This window comes from Tupaia chinensis, unplaced genomic scaffold (assembly GCF_000334495.1).
Source record: "Tupaia chinensis unplaced genomic scaffold, TupChi_1.0 Scaffold000226_1, whole genome shotgun sequence".
Lineage (NCBI taxonomy): Eukaryota > Metazoa > Chordata > Mammalia > Scandentia > Tupaiidae > Tupaia > Tupaia belangeri.
This window is the reverse complement of record NW_006159701.1, coordinates 5,660,546-5,685,659: the sequence shown is the minus strand read 5'-3', so window position 1 is coordinate 5,685,659 and position 25,114 is coordinate 5,660,546. Positions and strand designations below refer to the sequence as shown.

The 25,114-nt window shown below is 48.6% G+C and overlaps 1 protein-coding gene across 3 annotated transcripts; it reads right to left on the bottom strand.

Annotated features, from left to right (window-relative positions):
• Positions 1–19: 19 nt before the first annotated feature.
• Positions 20–25,114, bottom strand: TCN2 (transcobalamin 2). 3 transcript variants are annotated; one of them, XM_006147934.3, is made up of 10 exons: positions 24,961–25,114; positions 16,570–16,762; positions 12,015–12,198; positions 11,056–11,225; positions 9,932–10,093; positions 8,045–8,217; positions 7,723–7,909; positions 5,147–5,318; positions 2,320–2,435; positions 20–585 (listed from the first exon to the last, which is right to left on the bottom strand). In XM_006147934.3, exons 2-10 carry the CDS (start codon positions 16,631–16,633, stop codon positions 524–526), a joined length of 1,290 nt encoding a protein of 429 aa, XP_006147996.1. In that variant the 5' UTR covers positions 16,634–16,762; positions 24,961–25,114; the 3' UTR covers positions 20–523. The 3 variants fall into 3 exon arrangements, with proteins under 3 accessions (XP_006147996.1, XP_006147995.1, XP_006147994.1); XM_006147933.3 differs by lacking the exon at positions 24,961–25,114 and adding an exon at positions 16,989–17,110; XM_006147932.3 differs by lacking the exon at positions 24,961–25,114 and adding an exon at positions 16,920–17,107.

The following is a 25,114-nucleotide window of genomic DNA, read 5'->3' as shown; positions in this document are numbered from 1 at the left end:
TGCTTTAATCAGTCCACAGGCAGGCACCTAGCATCCCTGCCAAGGCCTTGCTGGCTTCTGTGCCCTGGCCAGTTCTGGGGCTGCCACTCACCCTGAAAGTGGAGTGACGATCTGGGGCCAGGGCCACGGTCGTGAGCCAACAGAGGCCTCCTTGCAGGACCCCAATCCCACAGCAGGCGGAACTCACAATGCCAGCAGCTGCCAGACGTGCCCTCCATTTGCCAAGGGGTCTGGGGTGTGTCACAACCTTCGGACCATGGGGGTGGCTTCATGGGAGGCCTGCACAGCCAGGCTGGGCCAGCCCCAGGCCAAAAGACTTCCCCAGACATAGCTTGGCTCCCTGTTCCAGAGTGGGCTGTAGCTTAGGACCCCCTCAGGGGTGGTGGCTGGGGTGACCCGGGACATTGCTCCAGTGCACAGGAGGCAACAGTAGGGGCAGGCCAGTGCCTGTTGTGGGGGTGATGGAAGTGGGGGGCAGAAGATCACAGAGTGTGCGTGTGAGGCTCTTGGGGTGAGCCTGGGGCTACCAGCTAACTAGTCTCAGCTCGATGGTTTCTCCATCCTTGGGTCTGTAGTCAGCAATCCCTGCAGAGACAGATGGAACAAGGGTAACAGGAAGGGCATCCCAGCCCCTGGGCTCAACCTCTGGACACCTCTCCCCTGGCCCAGAAGTCTGGGACCGTGGGATCCACCTAGGGATTGGGAGTGGGGAAGTGGAAGATGGCCAGAGACAGCTGGGAGACTCTGAACTTAGCTCCCATAGGGTTCCTGAGGCCATAGGCCCATTTTGCAGTGGGGGAGCCCCCAAAGACTGAGGGGACAAGACAGCATGTCAGGTAGCAAACACAAAGTGAAAAGAAGCATAGACCCTGACAGTATCTGCCAGTCAGGGTCATGTTTCCATGACACTCCAGGGCCATCAGGAAGAGGGATCTGGGCCAGCCTGCAGTGCAGCAGTTAAGTGTTGTGCCAAGGAAGCTGGCGCCCATGTGGCTGAAGGGGGCTTGAATCCCAGCCCTGTGGGCTTGAAAAACATGCTGGATGCACACACGTGCCCAGGATCCTGATGGGATGGCAAACTGGATAAAGGACTATGGCATGGCCAGGTCCCTCTGGGGGATGCTTTCTCTCTGTCTCTCTTTCTCTCTCCTTAGCAAGAGCCAGTCTCCAGTAGAACACCTGGGTTCAAGCCCCAGTGCCTGTCACTCTTAGCATTGTGACTTTGGGCAAAGCATACAACTTCAGGACTTCTGGTTCCATGAACCACAGATGACACATCGTTGAAGCCAGTTGCACCCTATTTCCTGTTTCCTGCAGCCTAATGAACTCTAATGGATAACATGGGGCTTTCACAAGGGAAGAGGAAGGTCAAGGCCAGCAGGTGGCATGGAGGTTAAGGCACTGGATCCCACATGGCCATGTTTGGTGCATGTGTGCCCAAAAATCCCAAGAGGAGACTTGAGGAGAAGGGATTGAGGCACAGCCATCTCATGTGGGGAATGATTTCTCACTTTCCTTCTCTCTCTCCATCTTTCTGTGGTGAGTATGCAGTGGGTATCAAAAACTAAAAAAAAAAAAAAAAGAAAAGAAAAGAAAAGAAAAGTACCTGGAAGAAAATATACCAAAAGTTATAGGAAATTATTCCTGGGTAGTGAATCATAGATGATTTGCATTTTCTTCTTTTGTTTAATCTATCTGGTCTCCTAGAATTTCCATGATAACTTACATATAATAATAATTCTAACAATTTAGTCAAATAAATTACAGGTTGAACATTCCTAATCCAAAATCCAGAATGTTCCAAAATTCAGTTTTGCACAGACATGATGCCACAAGTGGAAAATCAATGTTGCAGTCAAAACACAAATATTGTATGAAATGATCTTCAGGCAACGTGTATAAGATATATATGAAATATAGATGAATTTCATGTTTACACTTGGGTCCTGTCCTCAAGTTATCTCAAATATGAGGGATCTTTATAGAGTTCAGGAAAAATAGGTATTATGAAAAAACTATGCATGGATTTCAAAAATTTTTACATCAAAATAAACTTGTAATTTAATTCCATATCCCATAAACTTTTGAAGTTCCCTTGTATTCTGGATTCCAGAAAAACCTCAAATCTGAAATACTTTTCCTTCCAAGCAATTTTGGATATGGGATACTCAACCTGTATGTCCAACCTAGAGCATCAGTGATTTCAGGACGCTATGGCCTAGGAAGGCCTGGGGGCAAGCTGGGGTGAACTGATGAAGCCTCATTGCTGGGTCAAGGTTGGGGAGGGATACGTGCAGGGTAGAAGGCCACAAGACTCACCTTGCAGCAGAGGGATGTCAGGGGCTTGGAGGAGCTGCCAAAATTCACGTTCCCCCGCCGCTTTCCCCATCACAGAATTCAGGTAGGGGCCAGACAAGGAGGCCTGTGCTTCATACCTACCAAAAGGAAAAATGAAAAGAGGTGACCCTCGTTCCCAAGGGGAGAAGTAGAGCTCACCTACACCAGCCAAGTCCTGCCTTTAACCCCTTCCTGGGCCACCTTGCCTTGGGTCCCTGAGTCTTACCTCCATCCCTCTCCTCTCCAGCCCCACTAACACTGCCTGCTCAGGCTGCTCTGTGACATGACCCAGAACAACCCTGGTCATTCCTTAACTCTGGAGGGCCACGTAGTTGCCAAGGCCACTTCTCTCCACATCTGTCTGTCTCTGTGGTGTAGCTTTCTCTCCTATGCATTCACTTGTCTCACAGGTGGCCTTCCTGCCCAGTCCGGGGTTCAGTTCAGGCACCGACTCGCACTAAAAAGAAATACTTCTCAGACTGGTATCTAGAGTGTCTTCTCATAGGTCCTTAAGCTCTTAATAAAAATGTTAAAATCTGTTTGGTTTTCTTTTTAGTTTTAGTTTTTTTTAAAAAATAATTATTTTATTTAAGTTTATTTATTTATATTAATTTGACCAGAGAGGGCCAGAGTGTGTGAGAGAGAGAGAGGGAAAGTGAGAAAGCAAGCCACCAGGTCCAGGACTGGAACCACAGTCGGCCATGTGGGAGTCCAATGCCCTTATCCACCACTTGCAGCCCCCTAGTTTGTTTGTTTGTTTTTGCTAAGGTACATGTGCCTCCAGAGAGAGGCAGACAGATGGAGAGGAAGAGTGGAAAATCACCCTGCAGGGAGTTGGCTACCCCACAATCCCTTCTATTTCATTCTCCTCTCTGGACTTTCAGCATGCGCAGACATGTGCTGGCATTTTCCAAGTTGCCAGGTCTGGAACTTGAACCTCACAGGTGGCCACGTGAGATCCAGTGTTTTAACCACCACGCCACCTGTTGGCCCCTTGGTTTTCATTTTGATGACATAGGTATCTCCAGGTCTGTGAGACTGAGCCCTGCCAAGGGTGCTTGGTGTGCGTGTGTGCCAGCCCTGACAGCGCTGGTGCCCAGCGGCACTGCTCATGCACTGCAGACAACCAGGAAGAGAATAGAGGGGGGTTTAACAGGAGGCAAGGACCAGATGGTGGTGCAGCTGTAAAGCAACACTCTACAAAGCTGATCCATGTGGGAAGGTTCCAGGTTCACATCCAGGGACCTTCCTGAGTAGGCTATTGTTAACCGTACTCTCCCCAACTGCATTTTATATTGTTTTGTTTAATTTATTTATTATCTGCGTTTTTGCCATAACAACACATACAGTGTATAATGTTAGTTATATACAAATGATTGAGATGATGGGCTTACAAATTACCCGGATTTAGTCATTACGCATTGTACTCACGTACTGAAAAATCACATTGTAACAACTACTACGCTAATAAAAAGTAATAATAGAAAAATTTTAAAAATTGGGGCCAACAGATGGTATAGTGATTAAGGGCACTGAACTTCCACATGGCTGACCATGGTTTGAGTCCTGGACCTGGCAGCTTGCTTTCTCACTTTCCCTTTCTCTCTCTCTCTGGTCAAACTGAAATCAATCAATCAATATGTAAAGTTAAATAAAATAAATATTTTAAATAAATACATAAAATTATAGGCTCATGGAGAATGTGTATTATCAAAAAACTATGCATTTGGACCAGCAGGTGGTGTGGCGGTTAGGGCACTGGATCCCACAGGGCCAGCTGTGCAGTTTGAGTCCCTGACCTGGTGACTTCAGAAACAATCCAGGCGTGTATCTGAAGAGGAAAATGGAGAAGGCATTGCATCTCTCCAGGGGGAGATTTCTCAATTTCCTTCTCCCTTACTCTGTCTCTCTCCAGTAAGTGTGTGCACCCTTAAAAAACAAAAATAAAAGCTTAAAAAAAGATTAAAAAGATGAAGGAGGGGCCAGCAGGTGGTGTAGTGATTATGTTGCCGGACTCCCACATGGTAGTTTGCGTCTCAGACCCGGGGGCTTGAAAATCATGCCAGGTGTGTGTGCGTGCACATCCAAAAACCCAGGAGGAGAACGGAGGAGAAGGGACTATGGCATGGCCATCCCTCCTGATTTCTGAATTTCCCTCTCACTGTCTGTGTCTCTCTCTCTGGTGAGCGCACGCACCCTACGGAAGAAAAATTGGGGGGTGGCTATCCCATAGCATGGAAATTAAGGTGGCTAAGATTCCACATGGGGCCGACCATAGTTCAGGTCCTGGACCTGGTAGCTTGAGAAACATGGCAGGCTTGTGTGTGTGTTTATGCCCCAAATCCCTAAAGGAAGGAGAAATGGAGAAGGGATTATGGCATAACCATTCATCAGGGGGCTATTTTCTCATGTTATCTCTCTCTCTTTCAAGCAAGTGTGCCTGGCCTCTTAAAGAAAATAAAAGTACTGCCAGGACCTCAGTGCACACTGACCACTGGACCCCTCACTGGCCCTGAGGGCAGGGAGCACATCTGGCCTCCTCACTGAGCTGTGGGTTCTGGGTCCCTGGTGGGGGAGCAGAGGTGAGAATGTGGGGGCCCTGCCTGCAGAGCTGGCCCTCTCAGTGACGGTGCTCCATGCTGGCCTCAGCTCCCTGTCACGACAGCATAGGCAAGAAAGGAGGAGCAGGTGGAAACTGGGCCAGTGTCTCAACCCAGGAAACCCTCTCCTTTGTCCCCAGCCCCTGGCCTGACCTTATTTCAGGCATGTGGGGTCAAGTGGGGTGAGGGCCAGGAGGTGGGGGTCTTACGTGAATCTTCCTAGCTCCTGGGCCATCTTCAGGACATCTTCCAACGAGGATCCAGAGAGGACAAAGAAGGATTGCTCGTAAGGCGGCACGAGGCTGGAGACCTTCAGCGTAACGTTGATGATCGCTAAGGCTGGAGTCACTGCAGGGGTCTCAGTCGTTGGCCTCAATAAGACTGTGCCAGGAGAAAGTAAGAGGCAGCTGTCCTGAGGACCTGGAGCCCGGATGTCAGTCCTGCTTCCCTCAAAGACTGTGGCCCGTATGGACCATGTCCTTCCCATGTTAACTCAGTCAAGGCCACGGCCAGCTGCTCAGTTGAAACCCGGCTGCCATCCCAGACTCACCTGGCCCTCAGCTCCCACAGGCCCCCACCACCCAATGCCAGGCCCCTCCCTGGTTTCTCTGCCTCCACTATGGCCCCTCCCACCACACGGCACCCCAGAGGGCTCTTTCTAGAACACATTTGTTCATGTCACTCCCGTTACCTCTGATGGTCCCCCCGATTAGTCATGCTTCTGACTGCCCCTCCAGCTCATTCTCTGACCTCACCTATGAGTAAGATCATTCTCTCCAATTTTTTTAAAATTTAAATTATGGGACTAGCAGTTAGCATAATGGCTATGTCACTGGACTCCCATGTAGTTGATGGTGGTTCGAGTCCCAGATCCAGTGGCTTAAACTCACACCAGGCGTGTGTGCATGTGTGCCCAAGATACCAAGAGGAGAATGGAGGAGAAGGGATTGCGGTGTGGTCATTCCCCAGGGGGGTGATTTCTCACTTTCTAGCTCTCTGTCTCTCTCTGTCTTTCTGGCGAGCGCATGCGCCCGATAGCGAAAACCTCTAAAAAATAAAGCTCATGCCAGTGCATGTGCGTGCAAGCCCAAAATCCCAAGAAGAGAATGGAGGAGAAGGGATTGCTGTGTGACCATCTCCCTTGGGGGTGATTTCTTCCTTTCTGTCCCTCTGTCTCTCTGTCTCTCCAGCAAATGTACATGCCCTATAGCAAAAAATCTCTCTTTAAAAAAGAAAAATTGGGGACAGCATGTGGCATGGTAGTTAGGGATACTGGAATCCCACATGACTGACTGCTGTTCAAGACATGGATCTGATGGCTTACTTTCACACTTTTCCTCTCTCTCTCTCTCTGTGTCCCTCTCTGGTCGAATTAAAATAAATAAAGTCAATTAAAATAATTCTTTTTTTTAAATAATTCTTTTTAAAAAACTGAATGTGTATGTACCAGAGGGGAGAGTGAGAAAAGCACCTCCCAGTGGATATGGTCATGCTGCAATCCCTTCTCCCCCATTCTTCCAACCTGTTGAGATTCCAGGCATGCACACACACATGCCCAGTGTGTTTTTCTTTTCTTTTCTTTTTCCAAATAATTATTTTAATTAATTAATTAGTTTTTGAGAGATTTTTGCTATAGGGTATGTGTGCTCACTAGAGAAACAGAGAAAGACAGCAAGAAATCATCCTCCAGGAGGGATGGCAATGCTACAGTCCCTTCTCTTCCATTCTCCTTTTGGGATTTTTGGTGTGCATGCACATGCAACCTATATAAATTTCTTTTTTCTAGAGAGAGAGATTTTTGCTATAGGGCATGTGTGCTTGCCAGAGACAGAAATTGAGAAATCATCCCCCAGGGGGATGGCCACATCACAATCCCTTTTTCTCCATTCTCCTCTTGGGATTTTGGGCATGCGTCTGGAGGTGCCCCTAGGTCCAGGACTCGAACTGTGATCAACTACGTGGGAGTCCAGCAACATAACCATTACGCCATCTGCTGTTCCCTCCCTGCCCGAGTTCCAAGCCACCAGGTCCAGGACTCAAACCATGGTTGACCACATGGGAATCCAGTGCCTTCATCACTATGCCACTTACAGGTCCTATATTATTATTTTTTAGTTTGACCAGAGAGAGACAGACAGAGATAGAGATAGAGAGAAAAAGGGAAAGTGAGAAATCAAGCTGCCAGGTCTGGGACTCAAATCTCAGTCAGCCATGTGGGAGTCCAACACCTTAACCACCATGCTACCTGCTGGCCCCACAGCATGTTTTTCAAGCCATCAGGACTGGGAGTCAAACTGCAGTTGACTATGTGGGATGTGGTTCCTTTGACCACTAGGCTACAGGACCAGCCTACCAGTCTCCCAAACTCTGGACTGTTACACCTCTGTGCCTTTGTTCTTGCTGCCTCCTCCCTATTCTGCCCTCCCCTGTCCCTTCTCCATGGGTAAATCCCTCACCTCTTCAAGTGCCTATCCCAGATGAAGCCTTGATTCACACCACTAACTGGGGCTCATCAGATATCAGAATTAACCAAAACATGTCTCCATTCTTCTACTCATTCCCTCAAACATTTCTGTCCTGCGTGTCACAAAAGGGTCCCTCCCAGAGCTCTCCATTTGGTGTCTTTCTTCCCACACTGTGAACTACAAGCTGTGACCACATATTAACTGCTATGTCCCATGATGTTGACTCAGCCAAGCAGAGCCAGGTAACCTCCTCTCACTGGAATACCCGGCCAATGTTTGGCAGTTGCAAAGAGCTGTGCTTCCAGGAAGAGCTTGGCTACCTCTCGGTGCTTGGCAGTCTGGGAAGATGAGATCCAGATAGGTCTTGTGGTTCAGGACAGGCAGCAGCTGAGAAATCATGAGCGCATTCTGGAAGGCCCCATCCTGCAGGCTGGTCAACAGAGCAGTCCTTGCCTGGAGGCATGCTAGCCCCAGCTTCACCCCAGGCACGGGAGAGGTCATCAACAACTGGTAATAGAGCAGGGAGGAGAGGAGAGAGGTGGGTCACAGATGGGAGGAACCAGGTCTCCCAGCTCCTGGCCAGTGCACCCCTCAGCAACCTCCGATCCCTGGAGGGCCATAGCTATGGGGTGTCTTCCCTACCTGCAGTGCCAGTGGGGTGCTGTAGACATTCCCAAAGTGGCCACTGGAGGTCTGGTCCCTCAGGATCTTTCCTCGCACTGTGCCGATGGCCTTGGTGATCCGCTCTCTCTGATCAGGATTGAAGTTGGAGCGCTCTAGGCAGGTGAAGGCTAAGCCTGCCATGGCTGCGGTGTCTGTAGGGGAAGAACATGGGATATGCTGGACAGCCAAGTGGGGTCAGGCCATACAGGGCCTTGGGGTTCAGACCCTTGTGGTTTAGGGCAGCCTTAGGAGGCTAAAGAAGGAGAGGCAATGTGGCCAGATTAGCTGGGGGTACTAACTTGGCCCTGTTTGCCGAGGACTTTCCCAGTCTGGGCTGTGTAAGTCCTGTGTACCCCAAATTTCTCAGTCCCTGGCAAACTGGTTTGGGTGGTCTCTACCTCCTTGGGGGTTAGGAGTGTGGGAGAGAATCTGAAAGAGGGAGGCCCAAGAAGACTTGAGCCTACGCCACTTGTTCCCATTCCTGGTTGCACACTGGAATACCTGGACCAATGCCTACATGCACCCCCCAGGTAGTCAGATCTAATTGGTAAAGGGACCTGCCTGGGCCCTGAGGTTTTGTTTTGTTTTTGTATTGCATTTGTTATAGGGTACATGAGCTTGCTAGAGACAGAGAGAGAAAGGGAAAATGAGATAGCGCCTCCCAGTGGGGATGGCCCTGCTGCAGTCCCTTCTCCTCTGTGTTCTTTCGGGATTTTGGGCATGCACACACATGCAGCTAGTGTGATTTCCAAGTCACTCGGTCCAGGATTCAAACCACACAGCCAGCCACATAGTATCCAACTGCCTTAACTCCCACACCACTTGCTGGTCTCGGTGCTGAGAATTTTAAAGCAACTTCACCCCTCATTTTAATGCATTTACAGTGGTTTTTCTATAAGCCTTTGAGGCAAAATAAGCTCGCTGCTGGCAGGGGCCCTACTATCTTCTTCTCTCTGGGTCCCTATCCCCCTGCTATGGTTTGGATAATGGTTTGTTCCCTGAAGGTTCGTGCTCTGGAATCCTGGTCCCAGTGTAATAGCTGTGGGAGGTGGTAAGACCTTTAAGGGGTGCAGCCTATTGGGGGGAACCATTCAATTGACTGGGGGCATGGGAGAGACAGAGCAAGTGGGGAGTTCTTTGCACATGCTTGCCCTCTTCTCTACTTCAGTAGCCATGCTGTGATGTGGCACCATAGGCCAACTTGAAGCCAGCCTCATGCCTTTAGACCTTCCAGCCACCAGAATTGTGAGAAAAAAAAAATCTTTATTTTTACAAATCACTTAGTCTCAGGTATTTCTGTGTAGCAGCATAAGACCAGACTAATACTGCTCACCCCAACCTACTCTCTCCCTGTGTGAACACACGCACCACACTCATGGAATGCCAGGTCTGGAAGACCCTGAATCACAATGATAAGGAAGAGAAAAGGAGGCCCTGGATCACACACTGAGGATGCAGATCCAGAACCTGGGTTTCTGACTCTCTAGCTCTGATGCTACTGAGATCATGGCTAGGCACCCAGAACTTTCCTCATGCCAGGCATAGTGCCAAGCTCTTTACATGTAAGGGATCCTTCATCAAGATGCTGCTGGGAGGTCATTTTATAGGAGGAGCTGAACCAGAAAGGCCCCCTGACCTGCCTAGGGGGTCTCACAATGAGCATATGCTGGACCTAAGGTCAGGCTCCCAGTCCAGCCTCAGAGCTGGCTTACAGCTGTCGTACTACACCCAAGTCTCGCTATTTCCCTCCTGATGGACTTGAGAAGGAGAGGTCCCAAGGAAAAGGAAGCATGGGGACGGGGCATGGACACCTTCAGTTGGGCTGAAGGAGTACAAGCTTGGCTTTGTGGGTTCTGGCCAACTCACCCACAGAGAGATGGCTCTGGTAGAGGTTCTGGTCATGTTCCACAGCACTCAGGAGCTTGTCCACCACGTCGTTATGGACCCGCTTCTGGTGGACGCACAGGGCCAGGATCCCCAGGCTGTACTGGTAGTAGCTGGTGTGGGGGTGGCCCTTGTGATCGTGCCCTGGGAAGGACAAAACCAAGGAGCTGGACCTGAGGACTTGCCTCTCTGCCCCCTCCCAGCAACGAGCCCTGCTAGCTCACAGAACCCCGTTGCCTGTACTTCCTAACATCTTCTTTGTGTCATGCAATTCCTCATCCCTTCACTGCCTCAGTCCATGCTTGCTGAGGTCCTGTACGGGTCAGGTGCTATGCTTGGGGGAAGGAGTAGAGTGATGATATCCAGGCTCTTTGCAAATGGGGCTCTAACCACAGCTCACACTCACAGGAGCATGACTGTAACTAAAATGTGGACTGGGCATGCAGCTGTCAAAGATCTCTAGACAGACAGGAAGTCAAGGCAGGATTCCCCAAAGAAGTGATGTTGGAAGCTGTGGCCGGGGAGAGTTAAGAGTGGAGCAGGAGTGAGCTAGAAGGGGAGAGAATATATTCCACATAGAGGGGGTCTGGTAGGGAGAGTCTAGCCTTGTGAGCTGAGACAAGGCCAGCGTGGCTGGAGCCCACAGAGGGGTGGGGAGTAAGTGAATCAGAGAGCAGGTGAGCAGGGCAGAGGCTGGACAAAGAACAGACGGCTGGGCCCCAGGGTTGTGAACAGAGCAGTGAGGGACCCTGCAGGGTTTAAGCAGGCCCAACAAGGTCAGGTTTATACTGAAACGTTCGCTCTGTCATGTGTAGGGTCGAGTCAGGAGGCAGAGACAATCGAGAGAGTGGTAAGGAGGCTGAACAGTTGGGGCAGTCCAGGCGGCCGAGCATCAGGACTTGTCGATCGAGAACATGAGGGGATTCAGAAAAGCTTAAACCAAGGACAGCAATGGGGGCAGGCCCAAGCCTCTGGGTGGCGAGAAGGGCAGAATGGAAGGTGGGAAAGAGGCTGGGGGAGAAACCCAAGACTGATTCTCACTACAGTACGCCACCCAATGAGCCCTCCCAGAATCTCCTCACCCCCGGCATGTGGTGTCACCTCACCAATGGCCTTCTTTTCGTCCTCCAGGAACCGCTTGAGCTGTGAGACCAGTCTGTCCCCCTTGTGGCCCCTGACAAACTCGCAGTTGGCCCTGACAGCGAGCAGGTAAAGAGCCAGCTGGCCCATGGAAGGTCTGTCCTGGCAGTCACTGTTGTCATCTCTGGAGGCAGATCTAGGACAAAGCCAGTTAAAAACATCTTGTGAGAAAGGGCCACCCTGGTAAGCCTGGCTTGAGGCGTCGACACCCATGTCACAAAGTGGAAACCACCTTCACAGTTGGCAACTCCGTTAGAACTACCAAAGGCAGGAATAGCCAACTATGTTGCTGTGAGGTACTTGTCACAAATACTTAATAAAGGTAAACTCAAGGATAAATTCTAAGGATGCCTACACCCAAGTAGCCTGTGCCTGCCCACCATTTTGGCCATGCCTCTCCTGCATGTTCTCCTCTTTTTATCCTCTCCCCATCCTGTATCTACTTCTTGGGAGGGAGTCCAAGCAGGAGGTGCTTCCCAGCTGCTTCTGACTCTTTGCCTCTAATTCAAACCTCAGAACAGGCTTCTCCTTAATTCCCCTTGGAAAGGGGGCACAAAAGGATGCTACTTAGGGGCTCGATATGAAAGAGTACAGTCATAGATTAGTAATGTCTGCCTCAGGCACAGGAAGGGAGCACCAAAAAAAAAAAAAATCAGATGCTTCTGGGCTGGTTGTGAAAGATTGAATTCATGGATTAGTGATGTCTGTCTTATGTACAAGTGGGTGCAGTGGCAGCATAAGGGCCCTTATGTTAGCATCTCTGATTTATTCCAACCAACCCTTCACTCTAGATAAGAGAAAGGCTCAGAGACAAAACCTGCCCAAGGCCTGCCAACAAAGCTGCGACGGGCCCAAACCAGAACCCAGGTCTCCTGTCTCAGGATGTGAAGTAATACACAGGGAAATAAGCGAGAGTACAGAATACCCCAGGAGGCACTGCTGGTAATTGAGCTTGAGTCTGTGCAGGTAGAGGTCTTCCTGGGTCCCAGCCTGCAGGCTGGAGAGGCGCAGACCCACGTAGATGCTGGGGTTCGGGGACAGCAAGTCCATCTGAGGCAAGAGACGCCGGCCCAGCTTCTCTACCAGCTGGCTGTCCACCTCTGGTATTTCTTAGAAAGAAAACAATGCAAATGAGGTCGCAGGGCCTGGCCGCCAGCAAGGAACTGCTTTGACCCTTCCAGGACCTTGCCCAGGGAATAAATGTCCCATGTCCCCACCTTCACCTCCACCCACCATACACTGCACTTGCAAGGGGAAATTTAGCCATGCTGAAAGGCCATGGTGGAGGTAGGGAAAACAATTATCCCAAAAGAGCAGTTGAAATAAGCCAGGGAGAGGTGGTGGGTCCAGGGCAGAGGATGCTGTTGCCAAGCAACTACTCTGCTCAGCAGGAGTGACAGCGAACCTAGATGCCAAGCCATGTGTGCCCCAGGCATGGCTCCAGATCTCACTTGCTCCTCACGCCAGCCCTGTAAGGTACACTGCCATCATCACTTTGCACAAAAGAGGACACAGAATTCAAAGTCATGTCGTGTCCTACACAGGGTGGACCTGAATGCAAAGCCCCTGGTCTTTAGTGTTCCACTGAAGGTATGTTCTATCCGTTTATGAAAACTTCAGCCCACACAGAGAATGTGTTACACATCCCATTTTCAAACACTGCAGACTGCCAACTGGTTAAGGGAGCCGCCTTGTGAATTTCCTCCATGCAAATCTCAAAATAACACATTCCCTACCATCTCTGTTTAAGTGACAAGCGAGAGCTGAAGGGAGCTATTAGAAAACGGTTGCAGTTTGCATTTATCTGTGTTCCGTGGGATTTACTTGAAGCTGTGTAACCAAGATACTGAAGTTCCCTGGAAGCAGAGACTGAGGGGATGTTCCCAGCTCCAGTTGATGATCGCCTTCCTCCTTTGGGGAAGGGACCCATGCTCAGCCCGGGCAGCTTAGAGTAGGCTGCCTCCGAGGCACTTTGGACTTTCCAACCCCATTTACTCCTAGTCACTGCCAGGCCCCAGCTGCCAGATGGTGGCCTGTACCATGCCACAATCCGGGATGCTGGGACACGTCTCCCAGGGGACTAAAAGAACCCCCTGCTGAGTGATTTGTCTCTGGGCCTCCTGATATCCCCATACCAGGGTTCTGCAAATATAGCCCCAGCTTTTGGGTCTCATCACCTTATGAGGAGATCTTCAACAAATTCATGGAAAACAATTTTTTCAACAAATTCATGGAAAATACTTTTTTTTTTTTTCTCCCTTCCATGTAGGGCATGTGTGCTCATGAGAGAGAGACAGAGGGGAGTAAAATGAGAAAGTATCCCCTGTTCTCCTCTTGGGATTTCAAGCATGTATGTACATGACCCGCATGTTTCTTAAGTCACCAAGTCCAGGACTCAAACTGTACAGCCAGTCATGTGGGATCCAGCTGCCTTAACCACACCACTGACTGACTCCAGAAAATATGTATTTTGAAAAAACTATGCATGGGGACCAGCAGGTGGCATGGTGGTTAAGATGCTGGACATTCCCACATGGCCGACCACAGTTCAAGTCCCAGACCTGGTGGTTTGTTTTCTCACTTTCCCTCTCTCTCTGTCTCTCTATTGTTCTCTCTGTGTCTCTCACTGATCGAATGAAAAAAAAAAAAAGAATAAAATTCAATACATATTTAAAAAAAAAACCATGCATGAATTTCAAATATTTCTCTGCACCAAATATATTTGTATTTTAATTCCATTTTTCTCCTTAACTGTTTGAAGTACCCTCCTCTGCCCCTTTTCCCAAGTCACAGACAATCTGTTGTTATAGTATGACCATTCACTGGTGTGAAACACTAAATAATTCCTTGCTGTGTGGATATAGGCCAGAGCACAGAGCTGGTTTTTCCCTAAACATTAATTAGAAAAGCCTGAGGGTATTGTTTCTTTTCCCCTTTCCCTTACTTAGAGTCTTTCTGTGGGTCTGTTTCCATTTCTGTAGGTCTCTAATTTTTATGTTTTATTTTTTTTTTAGTTTTGCTATAGGGCACATGTACTTGCCAGATAGAGAGAAAGGGAAAGTGAGAAGTCACCCCTTTGCCCTCTAGAGGGGATGACCATGCCACAATCCCTTCACCTCCATTCTTTTCTTGGGATTGTGGGAATCCACACACACATACCCAGTATGTTTTACTAGCCACTGGGTCCAGGACTCAAATCCTGCCCATGTGGGATCTAGCCATCTTACTCTCTGTGCCACCTGCTGGCCCTCACTCAATTTCTCTGAGCCTTTGAGTGTTTCCTAGCCTCTCTCTCTAGTCACCTGGCCTCTGCATGTCTTTTTTCTACTCTCTTTTCTTTAAAAAATTTTTTTTCTTAGAGAAAGATTTTTGCTATAGGGCGTGTGTGCTCACCAGAAGACAGAAAGTGAGATATACCCTTCAGGGGGTATGGCCACGCCACAAGCCCTTCGCTTCCATTCTCTCAAGATCTAGGGCATGCACACACACATGCCTGGTGTGAGTTTCAAGTTGCCGGGACCGGGACTTGAACCATGGTCAGCCATGTGGGAGTCCAGCGATGAAAGCACTTCAACATCTGCTGGTTCCTTTACCTTTTTAAAAGGTTTTATTTATTTTCTTTCTTTTTTATGCAAACAGAAGAGACAGAGAGAGACAGAGAGACAGCACCCTCAACAGGCTCCTGATGCCATGATCCACCCTAGCCTTCAGCCAGCCCCAGATCATGGGCACTCTGGTGTACTCAGGGAGGTCTCCACACTTGAACGAGGACCCTCCCATGTGGGACTGCCTCACAGGGCATTGTGTTTTACCACAGCACCACCTTCTGGCCCCGCTCTCCTTCCTTGAAACTGGTGAGGAAGCCTCAGGCCCCCACCCTTGCCTCTGCTGACTCAGCATGGGGTTAGCAGTGATAAGACAAGGAGTGGCTATAAAGAGGCTGATAACCATAATTTAACCTCCTTAGAAGGAAGGAGCCAGGCAGAGTCTCCCAGTAATTACAGTGGCCTCTGAGTGCACTGTCTCCCACAGGCGCCTGCTCACAGTGCGTGTTAGCCCCGCCAGCTGAGGGCTGACTGGTGCCGACCTTCAGAGGCACAGGAGCCCACCTGTGTTAGCATTGGTGCAGGGATCTGGCCGTTTCAGTCACACGGAGCTCTAAGCTGGTAAAGCAGGTGCCGTGGGATCCTCGCATCCCATCAAGGAGAAGGTGGGGGAGCATTCTGGCTATACCCCAAATCCCAGTTTGAGGTTCCCCATGCCCTAAGGGAATGGAGCTCTTGTGGGGTCAGGCTAATAGGCTAATTGTGTAAGGCAAAGGGCCAGACCAAGTAGGTCAGCAGGAGAGGAATCCCTGACCCTATGTCTCCTGGCCCCCAGTGGACAAGAACCAAGGGCCCAGGGCTGAGGGGTCTGACAGTGCCTGAGGAACACAGGCACTTCTGGTGACCAAGGAAGACCACAGCTTAAAGTTCTAAGACAGAGTTCAGCAAAGGTCAGGTATGGCTGGAGCACCTGGGACAGGCCATGTGATTCCTCTGACCCGTGACTTCCTCATGTGACACCTATGTGAAACTGTACCTGCCTCTCAGGGTCTCTCCAGGATAACCAAAGCCCCCAGTGGTGAGGGCGTATTGCAGAGCCTAACCCTGTGTGCAGAATATGAGGCGGGAAGTTGAGAGGTGGGCAGCCCAGAGACCCGAGGCCCACCTCTGCTTCTCACCTGGCCCCAGTGCACAAGCAGCCCTGAGCCTGGAGGCTCAGACACACAGACAGGTCAAGTGAGGTCCCCAGAGCCCCTTGGGGCTGGCCTGGGACACAACTGGAGCAGCAAGGGCCTCCAAACCCTCACTTCCTTCTGCCTGGACTGCTTGTTCCCCACAGAGTCGGGGGTTAGGAACGTCTTCCCTTGCCAGCTTCTTTTCCTTCTTTGGGCTCCTGGTTCTCAGCGATCCTTCCCCAATTCCCTTCCCTGAATTATGGACCCCCACCCGGCTTGCTAACGCCTTCCTTCCGGGGTGGCTTCCTTTGCGGCACTCACCACAGTCCAATTTTCCCTTGATTTCCTCCGATGGGCCCCTTCACTAGAACATAAGCTCTATGAGGGGCAGGGACTGTTTTTTCCACAAAGCCTAACGTTGGGCCTGGCACAGAGAAGGCTTAATAAATGGGTATTGAGTGAAAAAATAAAAGTAAATAACTGAATTAATGGAGATCTTGTCTGTGGGGGAGTCATACATAAAATTAATCTCAATGTAAGATGTTAAGTGCTGAGATCCAGCTAAGCCCAAACTGCCATGGAAGTTCGGGGGGGGGGGGGGGGGGGGGGGGAAAAGGCGGGGAGGGAGGCAGAAACGCTCCCCCATCCCTCCCCAGAGCCTGTTTCTCCAAGTATATAATGAGGGGGGGAATGGACGAAAACACCCTTCTTTCTAAGGAACAAGGAGGCAAAAAGCACAGAGTAGAGGCTGGTTACTCACCACAGATATCAGCGAGAGTCCCCAGGGCCCCCAATAGGAAGAGGAAGGCCTCAAGGTGCCCCATGGCAGGAGCAGGTGGGTGAGCAGAGGCGGGAGCGGGGCAGCCTTCTGGGGCTGGCCTTGCGGAGGCTCTCCTGACCACAGCTGGTCACTGCTTCCTGTCACTGATTAATCCCTCCACGCCCGCAGTGAGCTGCCAAGTCAGCAGAGAGAAAAGGGAAAAGGTCTGTTATTGAGGGGGGAAAAAAGGCCAAAGAACAGAGGAAGGAAGGGCTGAGCAACCTTCCTTGAGGTAGGGGACAAAGGAGGCGGAAACAAGTGGGGACCATGTGAGACATGAGACCAGCCACCTTTGCTCCCGCTGTCTAAAGCGGCCTGGTCCAGTGCACAGAGCCTGTCTGATCCCCAAGACCATTCACCAGTTCTCTCTGTCGTCCCCCAAGCTGTCCCGCTCGCCGTGGTGCAGGACTGCGGTGGCTATCTGGTGCTACTCTTGGAAGGAGCCACTCTAAGCGCCTACTCTGGCCTGGGACAAGAAGTAAAACGGAGCAGCAGTGGTCACATGAGCCAGTCTGCTCAAGTCAGCTGTTCCCTGCCCATGGGGGAGTGGGTGGAGCCCCAGGACCCAAACCAGCCAGGCCAGTTTTCTCAATCACCCTGCAAGAGCTGGGGGCTTCCTGAAGACAACAAACAAAAAGAGTAAAAGAACGGAATTGCATCATTTTGAGACAAAACCACGGGGAGCAGGGCTGCTTGCCAGGATTAGGAAAGTAACCAGAAAAAAAATCTCTGCAAAGATGGGAGAGAACCAAGGATTCCTTTTTTTTTTTTTTTTGAAGAGGTTTTTGCTATAGGGCGCATGCACTTGCCAGACAGAGACAGAGAGACAGAAAGCGAGAAATCACCCCCCCAGGGGTGATGGCCATGCTCCAATCCCTTCTCCTCCATTCTCCTCTCAGGATCTTGGGTATGCATGCACACACACCGGGCAGGAGTTTAAGCCACCAGTGACATAGCCATTACGCCAACTGCTGGTCCCAGGATTCCTTATCTGCCCAACTCCACTGGAGAATGCATGTATAGGAATCAATGAGCTGTGGCTGTGTGACCTGGCTAAGGACCTGAGATAGGTCCTCCTATGTGAGATGAGAAGGTTACACCAGAGGTCCCTTTGGCTCAGCTTGTGAAAATATTATGACCTTACGGCACCTCTTATCGTTTCCAAATAAGATTTTTATTGCAATTATATTGTGGCAAATTGCCAAGGTTATTTCTTTCAACATCAACTATTTTCATGCCTGACTTATCACAAATCAAGCTCTTTACACAGATAAATATAGAGATGTGCATCTGTTTATAGAAGTACTTGTAAATTTGGGACCAGCAGTTAGCGTAGTGGCTGTCACTGGACTCCCATGTAGTCGACTGCGGTTCAAGTCCTGGACCCAGTGGCTTAAACTCACGCCGGGCGCATGTGCGTGCGTCCCCAGGATCCCGAGAGGAGAATGGAGGAGAAGGGATTGCGGTGTGGCCATCCCCCCTGGGGGGTGATTTCTCGCTTTCTGTCTCTCTGTCTCTGTCTTTCTGGTGAGTGCACACGCCCTGTAGCGAAAACCTCTCCAAAAAAAAAAAAAAAAGAAAGAAAGAAAAAAAAAAGATTAAAACAAAAAAAGAAGAAGTACTTGTAAATTTGAAATAAGATAGACTGTCCCTGGGACCAGCAGGTGGAGCGGCAGTTAAGGTGCTGGACACTCCCACATGGTCAACCACAGTTTGAGTCCTGGACCTGGTGGCTTATTTTCTCACTTTCCTTCTCTCTATGTGTTTCTCTCTGGTCAAATTAAAATAAATGACTGAATGAATAAAATTAAATAAGTAATTCTTATTAAAAAAAAAAAAAGACTGTCCAGGGCAGGAAGGCTGAGTGAGGTATGAGGAACACCTTGGAATTCTGGGAAGAAGGGAGGCCAGCCAAGGACCCAACTCCTTTTTAAATACTTTTAAAATTTTGTTTTTGTGGGACCAGCAGTTAGCGCAATGGCTATGTCGCTGGACTCCCACGTAGTCGACCATGGTTCGAGTCCCAGACCCGGTGGCTTAAACTCACACCGGGCATGTGTGCATGCGTGCCCAAGATCCCGAGAGGAGAATGGAGGAGAAGGGATTGCGGTGTGGCCATCCCCCCTGAGGGGGTGATTTCTCACTTTCTATCTCTCTGTCTCTCTCTGTCTGTCTGGCGAGCGCACACGCCCTATAGCAAAAAAAAAAAAAAAAATTTTGTTTCTGTTTTAGTGACAGAGAGAGGGGAAGTGAAAAATCACCCCCGGGGGGGATGGCCACTCCATAATCCCTTCTCCTCCATTCTCCTCTTGGGATTTTGGGCATGCACGCACACAGACTCAGTGTGTTTTTCAAGCCACTGGGTCCAGGACTCGAACTGCTCAGTCAGTTCCTGTGGGATCCAGTCACTTTAAACACCATGCCACCAACTGGTCCAATGGTTCAACTTCTGAAGAACTATGCATTTGGGCCTCCAGGGGAGCCATGGTGAGTGCATGCAATGGAGTCTCCTTGGTCTCGGATGGGGACCTGCAGTAGGTGGCTATGACTGAAGTTCCTACTATCTCTAGGTGGGTAGCCTGGAGGAAGTGGCCTTGACAGAGAGTCTTCCTATTGCCAGCATCTGGTGAGAAGCAGCATTGTTCTGAAAGATCACTTCTGATCCCCGAGGGTGTGAGGTTGCTGCAGTGAAGGAGACAGACACTTGTGTGCTGGACCACGTGAACTTGACACTAGGTGGAAAGGAAGTGGAAAGTAGGGAGACAGCACTTTTCCCAGGTATTAGAAATAGATTGTTGGGGGTGGATCTGAACTGCTGTCGGTCCCATGGTCAGAGAAGGTGATAAAGAAGAATGATCAAATAATTTGGTTCAGGATTTCTATCTGAAAATTAGCTTGGAATGAGAAAGTAAAAGTGCCTTTCCACCCACTGAACTGGGATAACTGTGGATTTTTGTTTTGTTTTGTTTTAACTACTTTCTTTTCTTTTTTTTTTTTAACTGAGATTTCTATAAATCATATTAATAAGATGAAATGGGCTGGTCCCTTAGTCTAGTGGTTAAGGGAGCCAGATGCCTCATAGCCAGTAATGGTTGGAATTCTGGCCTGGTGATTTGAAAACCATACCAGACGCATGTGCATGCGTGTGCATACCTAAATTCCTGACAGGATGGAGAAATGGAGGAGAAGGGATTGCAGCATTGACCACACCCCATTCAGGGATGCTTTCTCCCTCTTCCTCTCCCTGTCTCTCTCTGGCAAGTACCTGCACCCCCTGCCAATTAAAGAAGAGAGAGAAAGAGAGAAAGAAAGAAAAATATTTCACTCTTACTTGGAGGAACTAAGTCACTTTGACACAGAGAAACAGTCTTGACTAAGGAGTTTCTGGACTTGATATTCCACACCTATCTTAACTATAGTTTCTGAGGAAACAGGGCTCTGGGTTCACTATGCTATCCAGAATGAAGCAGAGCCTCCTCATACAGTCCTGTGTTGCTTTGAGCCTAGCAAAACACTGCTTGGTTTACATTTCACCTGACTCCACCCTTTCCCCAGAACTTTTAATAAACTTCCCCTCTGGTCAGACCCCCCACAGTTCCTCTGCTGGGTAGTCTCCCTTATTGCAACAAGTGAACAAAACAGACTTAGTTTTTTCCAGATGGTCTTTGGCAGGATGGGCAGGGACATAGTCTAAGAAATAATTCAGGGCCAGCCCTGTGGCAAGGGAGACAGATCACACATGACCAACTGCATGGTCTAAATCCTGGCCCCAGCGGCTGGAAAAATACACTGGGCCAGGAGACCAGGAAACCCATCAGACTATGGTACAGGTCTGACCTCTGTTAAGGAGAGTGAAAAGGAAGGAAATCATTATAATTAAGAAAGGAAGGTCTTAGACTGCTGTCCAGCTCTAAGAAATTTTCAGCAAGGCTGATGGCAAGCTCTCAAAACTGAAGTCATCTGAAAGGGGAGTCCATGGAACAGGCTTGCCTCAGTAATCCTTGCTGTGCCCTAATTGGCCAAGAGCAGCTCATGGGAAGTGTAGTCTTGACATTGATGTGTTGATGGATTTCAGAATATAGCTGCTGGGGTCATCGGGCAATTGTGCTCCCCAGAGTAGGAGGCCTGAGGGGGTTCTTCCCGTGGCCACCAGAGTCCAGCTCCTGCACAACATTTACTTCTCTGCATAGGTTGAGGGCACAGCTCTGTGGATCTTTCTTCCTGAGTGGAACCTTAGAAAAGGGAGGTTAGTAGAATAAACTACAACTCTCATTGCTGCAGTTGATCTTGGGGATACAACTCCTACTTAATCCTCTCCCTCCTCTACTATCCATTTTACATTTACCTGCCCCTCGGTTCTCACCTCAGCAGGTCTTACCTGGTGGTATAACCCAAACTCATTTCTGAGGAATACCCTTGGTATTCCACCTTTTTCATGTCAGGGGTATTTATGTGTCCATTTACAGTTGCAATGGGCAATGGAGTAGTAGTAGGTGTCCAGATCACCTGGGTATCACAATTTGTTTCAGTTTTTGCTACAGGGTATGTGTGCTTGTTGGAGAGAGACAGAAATAAGAAAGTGAGAAATCACCCTCCAGGGGGGATGACCACAATCCCTTTTCCTCCATTCTTCTCTCAGGATTTTTGGCACATGTACACATATACCTGGTATGTTTTTCAAGCTGCTGGGTCTGGACCCAAACTGTAATGTCAGCTATGTAGGATCCAGTGCCTTAACCACTATACCACCAGTTGGCCTCAAAATTTTAAAATTTCCTCTGAGAGTGCCCCCAGCAGGGTCTTGACACTGCAATCTGCCCCAACCTCAGTCAGTCCTGGATCATGGGCTCATGTAACAGACCTGTGTGATGTTCTGCATGCTGTCCAGGTGATCCATTTCTTTCCACACTATATTATGATAGAAGGTGGGAGAGTCCACATAGTCTAGATATCAAACTTTAAATAAATACTGTTGTCATTTCTATGAGAATGAAATGGTTTCTGATCCTCCTTTCTATTGTTAATAACGTATCAGTAATCTCCTGGGATCTTGGGCACACATGCACATGTGCCTGGCACGTTTTCAAACCACCAGGTCCAGGACTCAAACCATGGTCAGCCATGTAGGAGTCCACCACTGGTCCCTCCTTAAGCACTTTAATGGTAGCACACATCTGTTATCCTTCTAATTCTCCTGCTTTTATCTTTTTAAGATATTTTTCCATAGGGTTGCACTAGCCTGTTCTTTTTCTTTTTTTTAAAGAGGTTTTTGCTATAGGGCGAGTGTGCTCTCCAGAAAGACAGATAGAAAGATACAGAAAGCGAGAAATCCCCCCCCCCCCAAGGGGGATGGCCATGCCGCAATCCTTTCTCCTCCATTCTCCTCTTGGGATCTTGGGCACACATGCATATGCACCTGGCATGAGTTTAAGCCACCAGGTCCAGGACTCCAACCATGGTTGACTACATGAGAGTCCAGTGACATAGCCATTACACCAATTGCTGGTCCCAAGCCTAGTCTCAATGTAATGCACACAAGAACCTTGCCCTGCTAGAACTGTTCCTTTAGGAGACTGCTGGTTTTGGCATTCTTTTTCCTTTCATCATATTTCTTATGAATTTTCTTTGACTGCTTTTTATTTTAAAATCTCTTCAATGGGAGTCAGCTTGGCCCCATTCTTGCAGCCCAGGGGCAGTGCATACTGGGACTTGTACCACTGTAGTTATGGTGTGCTGTCAATGAGCACAATGCAGTTAGTTCTTCACCAGGGTCTTGGTACGGACCAGCTCATTATTGGATGTATTGTTGACAACATTGACGATCCATATTTTGCATGTACAACACACTGAGCCCCAGGAAATGCTCCTCACATCTAGCCTCTGGGCATGGTATTTCTTGTTACCTCCCTGCACATGAACTGTGTGTGTGTGGTGGGGCCAAGCTTAGTGTTGGCAGTGGGATGTGTCAGCTCATACTTCTGCTTCATATGGTAGGGTTTTCTTTTGCCCCCAGTCTTACAGTGCTTGTGCCAATTTTTCTGAGAGATATCCATCGCTCGGCACTGGCTGGAAAGAGCCATTTGATAAATAGTAAGTGGGAACATCAAATGCAATGCCTTTCTTTCATTGTCTGGCTTGCTTGACTTAACATAAATTTTCCATATTTGTACACTTTGTATCAAAGGTCAAGGTCTCATTGCCTTTTATGGTTGAGTAGTATTCCATAGTGTGTGTGTGTGTATACATATACCACATTTTCTCAATCCATTCATCTGCTCTTGGACATTTGGGTTGATTCCATGTCTTAGTCATTGTGAATAATGCTGTAGTAAACATGAATGTGCCAATGTTTTTCCAAATGAGTGTTTTCCTATCCTTTGGGGAAATACTCAGGAAAGATACTGCTAGGTGGTTCAGTAGTTCTATTTGTAGTTTTTTGTTTGTTTGTTTTTTAATAGATGTTTTTGCTGTAAGGCACATGTGCTCACTGGAAAGACAGAGACAGAAAGTGAGAAATCATCCCTCAGGGAAGATGGCCATGCTGCAATCCCTTCTCTACTCTCTTGGGATCTTGGGCATGCATGCACATGCGCCTGGTATGAATGAGTTCCAGCTGCTGGGTCTGGGACTCGCATTGCAATCAATTATGTGGGAGTCTAGTGACGTAACCATTACGCCATCTGCTGGCCTTTTGTAGGTTTTTGAGGAACATCCATATTCTCCATGCACACGGACTGGGTGTGCACTAGTTTATATTCCCATCAACAGTATAGGAGGGATTCCTTTTTACCACAGCCTCATCAGCATTTATCATTCTTAATTTTTCAATCTTAGTCATTCTGATGGGGTTAAGTGGTAGTTCATTATGGTTTTGATTTGAATTTCCCTTATGATACAAGATGGTGAGCATTTTTTCATATGCTTTTTGGCCACTTGTATATCATCCTTGGAGAGCTGTCAGCTTATTTGCCCATTTTTATATTGGATTGTTTACTTTTTTGTAGGTAAGCTACTTGAGTTCCCTGTATATTCTGATTATCAGTCCCTTATCTGAGGCATAGTTTGCAAATATATTCTCCCATTCTGAGGGTTGTCTCTTCTGGCCCCTTAATTTTTATTTGAAATAAATTGTTTTCTTTTCTTTTCTTTTTTTTTTTTTTTTGAGAAGTTTTTTTGCTATAGGGCTTGTGCACTTGCCAGACAGATAGAGAGAAACAGAGAAACAGAAAGCAGGAAATCACCCCCCAGGGAGGATGGCCATGCCGCAATCGCTTCTCTTCCATTCTCCTCTCAAGATCTTGGGCATGCATGCACATGCGCCCAGCATGAGTTTAAGCCACCAGGTCCGGGACTCGAACCGCGGTCGACTACATGGGAGTCCAGCGACATAGCCAATACGCTAACTGCTGGTCCCGAAATCAATTGTTTTCAACCTAAATAGTCACAGTGGTTGGTGGCGACACTATTAGATGATGAAGCCATGTCTAGAGACTTCATTCTTCTTATTAAAACTCAGTAATAATCTAGATACCTTGATTTTTCTAGCACTTTATGATTTGTCATGGAGAGGGGGAGAGAAACAGAGAGAGGGAAAGTGAGAAATCACCCCCCAGGGGGTATGGCCATGTCACAATCCCTTCCTCACCATTTTCCTTTGGGGATTTTGATTACTCACCCACACCAGCCCAGTGTGCTTTTTAAGCCACAGAGTTGAGACTTCAACCATACAGTTAGTCATATGGGATCTAGTCACCTCAATCTCCACACCACTGCTGGTCCTAATTTTTTTTTTTTTTTAAGGTTATTTGTTTTCTCGCCAGAGAAAGACAGAGGCGGGAACCCCAGACAAGGCCTTCAGCCAAGTACTTAGGAAAGTCTTTGGAAAACTCTGAACCTTCCCATGTGTGTCAGCCTTGCAGAGAAGTCACGATTTACCTCTGTGTCACCATTAAACTCCTCAAATTTAAACTTTTGATGTTGTCTCCAAATAGCTCAGCGGTCTACTCAGTAGGAAAAAAAATTTTTTTTCTTAAATTTTATCTATTTGCCAAACCACACCAAAGGAGGTGTGAATGTATGAGTCCTGAAATCATCCTTTGAGGAACAGGATACGGAATTTATGCGTACAAATGACAGGCCCAATGTTTAAAATGTACATTTAAAATATACCACGAGTTCCATAGCTCTGTTTGGCCTTCCGTCATGTAAGGGGTCCATCCCAGATTCTCTACTTCCATGAAGAAAAAACTGCCTTTGCCCCCTTTTTATCATCATAAGAGCGGAAAAAACCAACAGAAGCTGAAGGGGACGGCAAACCGTACGCAGCCTCACCCAGCGCCCGCAGCGACAGCTTCTCCGTCTCGCCAGTCAGGTTCCCACGACGCCTAGCAACCGTCACTGTGGCAACGCAACTCTCGTCAGGCAGCACTGTGTGCGGTTCCCCTCTGCAGCCCAGAACGCACTGAGCTGTCGCTAGGTCTTCCGC